This window comes from Varanus komodoensis, unplaced genomic scaffold, assembly GCF_004798865.1.
Source record: "Varanus komodoensis strain SLA01 unplaced genomic scaffold, ASM479886v1 scaffold9, whole genome shotgun sequence".
Lineage (NCBI taxonomy): Eukaryota > Metazoa > Chordata > Lepidosauria > Squamata > Varanidae > Varanus > Varanus komodoensis.
In genome coordinates, this window is record NW_025336598.1 from 6,666,961 (window position 1) to 6,675,150 (window position 8,190).

General features: G+C 43.5%; 1 protein-coding gene across 1 annotated transcript; it reads left to right on the forward strand.

Moving 5' to 3' along the window:
• Positions 1-279: 279 nt before the first annotated feature.
• Positions 280-1,716, forward strand: ADRA2C (adrenoceptor alpha 2C). The gene has a single exon (XM_044418244.1). It carries the CDS (start codon positions 280-282, stop codon positions 1,714-1,716), a length of 1,437 nt encoding a protein of 478 aa, XP_044274179.1.
• Positions 1,717-8,190: the final 6,474 nt, after the last annotated feature.

An 8,190-nucleotide genomic window follows, 5' to 3' on the forward strand; every position in this document is an offset into this window, starting at 1 on the left:
GGGCGGCGTGGCTTTGAAGCCCCTCGCGTGCCCTGAGCCCCACCCGCGCGCCCGCCCGCCCGCCCTCCGATGGCTGGCTCTCGTCTGGGCCGGGGAACGTGGCAAGCAGCCCGCCCGGCGACTGCGCCCCCGGGAAGCGGGACTTGCCGGAGAGGCGGCATGTGACCCCCTACCCCGCTTGGGCCCGTGCCTGGCGAAGGGCCGCGTTTCCCGGAACGTCCTTGCGAGTGGTTGCCTGAGCATGCAACGCTGAGCCGTGCACGCCTCCTTCACTCGGGGATGGAGACATCCATGCCCAGGCCCAGCTCTGATGGGGCTGACCTGAGGACGGCGGGGAGGTGCCCGGAGTTCCCCTTCAGTCTCGCCTCGGCTACGGAGGTGCCTCGGAGCGCAAGCGCGGGCTCGCACAACCGCTCCCTCGCGGTGCTTTTCTCCAGCCCCGAGCCCGCTTTCTTGCCAACGGCAGTCTACTCCCTGGCGGCCGCGGCCTGCTTGGCCGCAGTGGTGGGCTTCCTGATCCTCGTCACCATCGTGGGAAACGTGCTGGTGGTGGTGGCGGTCCTGACCAGCTCCGCGCTGCAGGCGCCGCAGAACCTCTTCCTTGTCTCCCTCGCTAGCGCCGACATCTTAGTGGCCTCACTGGTCATGCCCTTCTCCTTGGCCAACGAGCTCATGGGCGGCTGGTACTTCGGCCAGGCCTGGTGCAATATCTACCTGGCGCTGGACGTCTTGTTCTGCACGTCCTCCATTGTGCACCTCTGTGCCATCAGCCTGGACAGATACTGGTCTGTCACACAGGCCGTGGAGTACAACCGCAAGCGGACCCCTCAGCGCATCAAAGGGATCATTCTCCTGGTCTGGCTGATCTCCGCCATCATCTCCTCGCCCCCGCTGATCTCCAAATACTGGGAGCCCGAGGGGGACGCCCCCTCGGAGTGCAGGCTCAACGATGAGACTTGGTACATCTTGTCGTCGTGCATCGGCTCTTTCTTCGCCCCGTGCCTCATTATGCTGCTGGTCTATGCTCGCATCTATCGCGTGGCCAAGCTAAGGACCCGGACGCTCTCTGAAAAGCGCCCTCGGCCAGACAGCCCCTCCAACCAGACGGAGAACGGCTTGGCGCCGACGAGCGGCGTCTCCGCGCCCGTGCAGATGCAGCCGCGGGAGTACGGCCAGTGCTCCGGTGCCCGCCGGGGGAAAGCCTCCGAGCTGGAGGACGTGGAGCCAGAGGAGAGCAGCACCTCGGAGAGCAGGCACCGGCAGAGCAGAGACGAGCCGCGAGCCAAGCCTAGCAAGAGGCAGCCATCCTCCTCCTGCTCCTGCGCCTGCTCCTCCTCCTCCTCCTTCTCTAGGCGGTCCAGCAGCCGCTCTGTGGAGATCTTTTCCTCGCATCGCAGAAAACGCGGCAGCTTCTGCCAGAAGAGCATCAGCCAAGCCCGTGAGAAGCGGTTCACTTTCGTCCTGGCTGTGGTCATGGGAGTCTTTGTGGTCTGCTGGTTCCCTTTCTTCTTCAGCTACAGTTTGCACGGCATCTGCAGAGAGGCCTGCGAAATCCCAGAGACGCTCTTCAAATTCTTCTTCTGGATTGGCTACTGCAACAGTTCCCTCAATCCCGTCATCTATACCATCTTCAACCAGGATTTCCGCAGATCTTTCAAGCACATCATTTTTGGGAGAAGGAGGAAGAACAAAAAGCGGCTTTTCTTCCTGCATTGACTTCAGAATGTGGGGGAGGAGTGAAGGGTCCCTGAGCCAAGCCCCAAGGTTGGACATTAAGGGTGACATTAAGAGGGGCAAGGGGGGTGGGCAAAAAAAGAGCTGAACAGCTGAAGGAGCCCTCCCTTTCTCCTGCCCCTGAGAAAGTGCAATCTGGGCTGGCACAGTCAGGCAGGGCTCCACAGGACGCCAAAACGGAGGAGCGGGGAAAGGGAATAATCCCAATTATAAAACTGGTGTGGCCGGAGGAAAGGACTATGCAAGAGCTGTGGCCATGTGTAAGGATGCAGAAAGTGATGTGTTCTTAGGAAATAAGCTGGGCCTGGGCTGGGGTTGTTTTAAGCAAACACCCCTCATTTTTTGAGAAGCAAATGAAGAAAAGGAGTCAGAAGTTTGCCTGCTGTCAGGCACTATCTTTCTTACTTGAAATAATTTATATATTTGCCAGAACCGTGCTAAAGAATAATTTAACCATTCCCCCCCCCAAAAAAATAAATGTTTCTAATATGTTCTAAACCTTGCTGAAATGCGGCTCTTTCCTGGTGTCCAGAGGTCACTACTAGTCTAAAACTAGATTTGCTTATAGGTACTTTTCACAAATGGGCAGAGGATGCCATGCCCTCATGTTTAGGTGAACTGGGATCTCCAGAAGCTTGTTATTTTCTGGTAAACTCATAATCTAAACTACACAGATCTTTAGTGAGTTACAGTTATTGTTCTCTCTTTCCCCTGCTCCCTTCCTCTGAAGATTTATATTATGGATTCATGATTCCAAATCTGTTTTACAAATGACAACTATTTTCTCAGATTATTTATGAAATCCTTTAATAGCAAAGTGCAATGGGGAACTAACAGAAAATCCATTGAAAATATTTCTAGCTATCTCTTTCTCTTCCAACTCCATCTAGCCCAAAGTTCACTGATGGGAAATGTCTGTAAGTGCAAAGGAAGAACTGCTGAATTATATTATACATATGAAATACATATATTATGTCTATATAATATATGTATATTATGCATTATGTATGCTATACACACACACTAATACATGCACGCACACATGCACACATGTCATATCACCTTCCTCCTAAGATAGGATTGCTTTATTTACATTTTTATACTACTCAGTAGCCAACCTATTTAGACTTTTCTGTTGTAAACAACTCTTTGAGAGTAAACTAAACTTAACGGAATAAAGCTGGTCTCTTGAGTTACCCAAATTATTTGAGATACCAATTCCTCTTCTGTTTCTCCTTTCCAAGAAATAGATCTTGACTAAAACTCCTCAGCTCATTTAGGGGTGCAGAGCATGCACTGCTCTTCCCTGGACGTCTCGATAGCATTTGTTTGTTTATTTATTTATTTATTTATTTATTTGTCTGTCTCAACTTACATGCCACTATAACTAGTCTGAAGATTCTCTAAGCAGATTACAACAATTTTACATAAAATAACATCAAATTTTAAAACACCCATAAGCAACATACAATAAAACAGAGAATATGTAGCTGAGGGGTCAAGTATCAATATGTTAAAATAAACTAAGACTAAAAGTAGTATAAATAACATCATAATATAAAATCAATTGTTAAAATGTCTGGAGAAGAGGACTGTTTTCACCTGGTGCCAAAAAGATTGTAAAAATGGTGCCAGACAAACTACGTTTGGAAAGCCATTCCATAAATGGGACCCAGCCCATTTATATGACTGCCATTAAAGTCTTACCATACTGCACTCGGCCCTGCCCTGTTTTTCTTGTCGCAGTGTTTGTATAGTTCGTTCAGGAACAGGGCCAGCACAAGACCTTCTGTGGCTAAAGGTTTTATCACCTCCTTCCCTTCTCTCCCCCATGGTGAGGGTGGCAGCAGTGGCCATCTTCTCCTCCCTTCCTGATGGTGGCTGCAGCTGCAAGCAGTGGCTACCCACTCTATTGCCCTTTCATCTATCCCTGTAGCTGTGATAACAGTGGTAGCACCCACTTGGCCTCCCTCCTCTTCCCTCACTTTCTCTCTGGTGATAGTGGCGGCTGCACAGGCAATTTCCATGGCCACCTCACCAGTACCTCATTCTAAAGAAGGACCTGCGGAGTAAACCATTTGGGCTAGGCTCTCTGGAAAGTCTAACCAATCACTCAGACTTTCCAGAGAGTCTGCTCACCTGATGCAATGTCTTGAACTGATGCATGGCTCCTCAGTGCAAGGCAGCAGGTGGGTGGCATTCCAGAGAGCTGTGTCAGTACAGCTGTCTGGAGGACCGGGCAGTGCATATGGTTCTCCTAGGAGCAGAATCTGCCACCCTTCAGAATCCATTGCTTGAGGCTGGAGCTTCACCTTGCTTCATGGAACGGCCAACCTTGCCTAGGAAGCAGTACTAATTTGGTTACAATCTCCACTTACGCCTTTTTTTCTAATGCCAGATATGGGATAATAATAGCATGGTGACATGGGCTTAGACAGGAAGTAGAAAAAGAAGGCAGGGGGCGTTGTAGGGAAGGGAAAAGAAATATGTATGGGTTCAGACTATTCTTCTCCAAATATTTGGCCAGTGAATATCAGAAAGGAGACAGGAAGATGCAGGAAGCAGTGCTGAGCAGCATTGCTGCATAGAACCCTAGGGAGGACAGGCTTGAATGGAATGCATTGCATTAGCACAGCTGGTAAGAATCCCTTTATCTAGATGCACTGGGATGTGAGACATAATGCGCTATTGTCTTCTGGGTGCTTGCTTTCTTTGAGGTGATGGCAGCATATCATATACTTTGTGCACAACCATATGTCTGCGAGTGAATAATATGCAGAGGCTTATAGTTGCGGTGATGCCTGCTGGGGAAAACTGGTGTGGACATGGTCTTCCACCACTTTTAAATCTAAATTGGACCCTCTTCACGTGGAGCCACATGGGGTTTTCAGTTAACTTACTGAATCAGTAGTCAATGCAAACATGCATTAGCTTAGGCTAGTGGCCAAAACAGTTGTTGTTGTTAGTCGGGAAGTCGTGTTCGACCCACCGCGACCCCATGGACAACATTCCTCCAGGGCTTCCTGTCCTCCACCATCCCCCGGAGTCCACTTAAGCTCACGCCGACTGCTTCAGTGACTCCATCTAGCCACCTCATTCTCTGCTGTCCTCTTCTTCTTTTGCCATCTATTGTTCCCAGCATTAGGCTCTTCTCCAGGGAGTCCTTCCTTCTCATTAGGTGGCCAAAGTATTTGAGTTTCATCTTCAGAATCTGGCCTTATAAAGAGTAGTCAGGGTTGACATCACTTTAAATGAATGTCTAGGAACAAGAGACTTTTCCTCACCATGTCTATTCTAGAATAGGCACAAGGACCCAAATGCAGCTTGCGCCTTGTGTGTGTGTTTGTGATTTCAACAGCTGGACCACCTGTATTTAGTGTAGAGTAATACTGGCAAGAAAGCAAATTGGTTAGACACTCCTTTGAAGTAACATCTGTTTTGACCCTTAGATGCAGAAGACTCGTTGAGTGGAGTAGCTAATTCCATGTGCTGATAAGATTATCAACCAACCATTTGTTTTTGTTTTTTTTTTAACTACACCATTTATTTACTTTTTATCTGCCCACTAACTGATGTTCTCTCAGCAATGTACAACCAGTTAAGGAAACTAAAATCTCATTTTAAAAGAATTTTAAAAATAATATACAAATACTTAGAAGAATAAAATACAACATGGTGAACAACAATCAGCACAGTGAAAAAACAGCATAATATTCTTATAAAATCTCATTCTCTAAAAATTCCTGAGAGAAAAGAGAAGGTCTTTGCCTTGCTTGGAGAGCATATTCTGTAAGTGGGATGCCTCCATTAAGAAGGCCCTTCTCTTTTTTTTTTTATAATAAGTTTTATTCAAAATAACCCTAATACAAAGAAAAACTAAAAACAACATCAATCATCAGAAACATCGGACCTGCTGGGTCAGCCCCCACATTTTTTCTATTTATGATAACTTGAAAACATATTTGAATCTATACGAAGTCCCGCTTCTCTAGCCAGTAATAAAAAGAGTCCCAAGTTTGATAGAGATCAGTATCTTCTTTCTCCTTCAATGACAAAGTCATTTCTGCACAGTCCAAGATCTTTTTTAGGATCAGTTCATCAGTGGGTGGTTCTTCACTTTTCCAGTGTTGGGCAAATACAATCCTTGCCACAGTAATTACATGTAAAATCAAGTACATTTCTTGTTTACTAATATCAACAGGTATAATGCCTAATAAGAAAATTTTAGGTTTAAAAGCTAAGGGTTTTCGTAACATTTCCTCAAGCCATTTATGTATTTTAATCCAATACTTTTTCGCATTATCGCAAGTCCTCCACATATGATAGAAAGTACCCAATTTATGTTTACATTTCCAACATCCATTTGACATATTTGGAAACATCTTGGCTAGTCTATTTGGTGACAGATACCATCTATAAAACATTTTATACAAGTTTTCTTTATATGAAGTTGCTAATGTTACCTTAATATTTCTTTCCCACAGCTTTTGCCATTTTTCTAATTCAGTATTATATCCAAAGTTTTGTGCCCACATTATCATAGTTTCCTTAACCTGTTCATCTTCCATTCTCCTATCTAGTAAGAAATTATATAGTCTTTTAATCATTTTCTCATCTGATTTAAGCATCGCCTGATCAAATGCTGTTAAATCTTTATAAAAGCCCCACATTCTATAGTCTTTAGCATATCTCGATTGTATCTGCACCTTATGCCACCAAGAAATATTAGATCCTTGTTCTTGTATTTCTTGATTCAATTTCAATCCTCCATTATCCAAAATGTCATCATATCTTACGATCACTTCAAAGTTCAATGCATCTGGATATACAAAAGCTTCCATAGGTGAAAGCCATCTTGGTAATTTATTGTACAATTTCATCTTTAACTTTTCCCACACCGATATTAATGATTTCCTAATAAAGTGACTTAAAAAAGAACCATGTGACTTAGCCTTTTCATACCACATATAAGCATGCCAACCCATATGCAAATCATACCCTTCGAGATACAAGATTCTCTTATTTCTTAAAGTTATCCATTCTTTTAGTCATGTTAAAACAGAAGCTTGATCATTACAGCATCCAATGAGGGAGACCAAAGCCCTCATTCTCTTTGGCCTCCTGAAGTATTATTAGTTTAATCCTTGGTTTCTTCTTTCTCCATATAAATCTCAAGAATTGAAAATTTATATCATCAAAAAAATTTCTATCAATTTTTATGGGAATCATTTGGAATAGAAACAAAAGCTTTGGTAATATATTCATTTTAGCTAGCGCTATTCTTCCCAGCAAGGATAATTGCAAATTAGACCATTTTTCCAAATCACTCTTAATTTCTTTAAATAGTTTATCATAATTATCTTCTTTCAGAGTGGTACACTTAGCTGTAAGATAAATTCCCAAATATTTAACCTTTTTAACAATCTGAAAGTCTACTCGTTCCAGCATAGTTTTTCTCTGCTCCGGTGTGATATTTTTTACTAACAATGTCATCTTTTCTCTGTTTATTTTCGCCCCGTAACCTCGCCATACTCTTCAATCCTTTGTAGAAGTTTAGGCATTGTTACTAAGGGTTTCTCAGTTATGAAAACTAGGTCATCTGCGAATGCTTGCAGTTTATAGCTTTCATCTCTGATTCTAGTACCTTTAATGTCCATATCGTCCCTGATATTTCGGTTTATTTATTTTTTATTTATTTTATTTATTAAAACATTTTTATGCCGCCCCATTCGCCGAAGCCTCGGGGCGGCTTACAACATAGATAACACTTCTAAGATCAATATAAACAACAGAGGTGATAGCGGGCATCCTTGTCTGGTACCCTTTTGTATATCTATAATATTTGTAAATTCTCCATTGATTATAATCCTAGCAGACTGCTTTTGATAGATGCTTGATATCGCATTAATGAACTTTTCACCAAACTCCATTTGAACTAGTTGTTGCTTCATAAATTGCCAATTAACATTGTCAAAAGCCTTCTGTGCGTCCATGAATAATAGTGCCATTTTCTGTATGTATCTCATAATACTCTAAGATGTCCAAGATAGTTCTCATGTTATTCCTCATTTGTCTTTTAGGTAAGAAACCGTTTTGATCTGAGTGAATAAAGTCTGTTAGATACTTCTTCAATCTTTCTGCCATTATGGAGGCAAACATTTTGTAATCCACATTTAATAGTGATATAGGTCTATAATTTTGAATCTGTGTCACGTCCGTGTCTTCTTTCGGTATTAATGTAATATTTGCCTCTGTCCAAGTATTTGGTATTTTAGCATTTAACAATGCTTCATTACATATATCCTTAAGAAGCGTAGCAAAAATTCCTTCAAAGGATTTATAAAACTCTGCCAGGAGTTTTGTCATTCTTTTGTCTCTTAATTGCCTCTATTACTTCTGTGATTGTTACTTCTTGATTCAATACTTTTTGGTATTTCTCCGGTAACTTTGGCAGGT

Bases quoted from the DNA above. Each gene is read 5' to 3' on its own strand.
- ADRA2C (XM_044418244.1), top strand. From the start codon at position 280: ATGGAGACATCCATGCCCAGGCCCAGCTCTGATGGGGCTGACCTGAGG.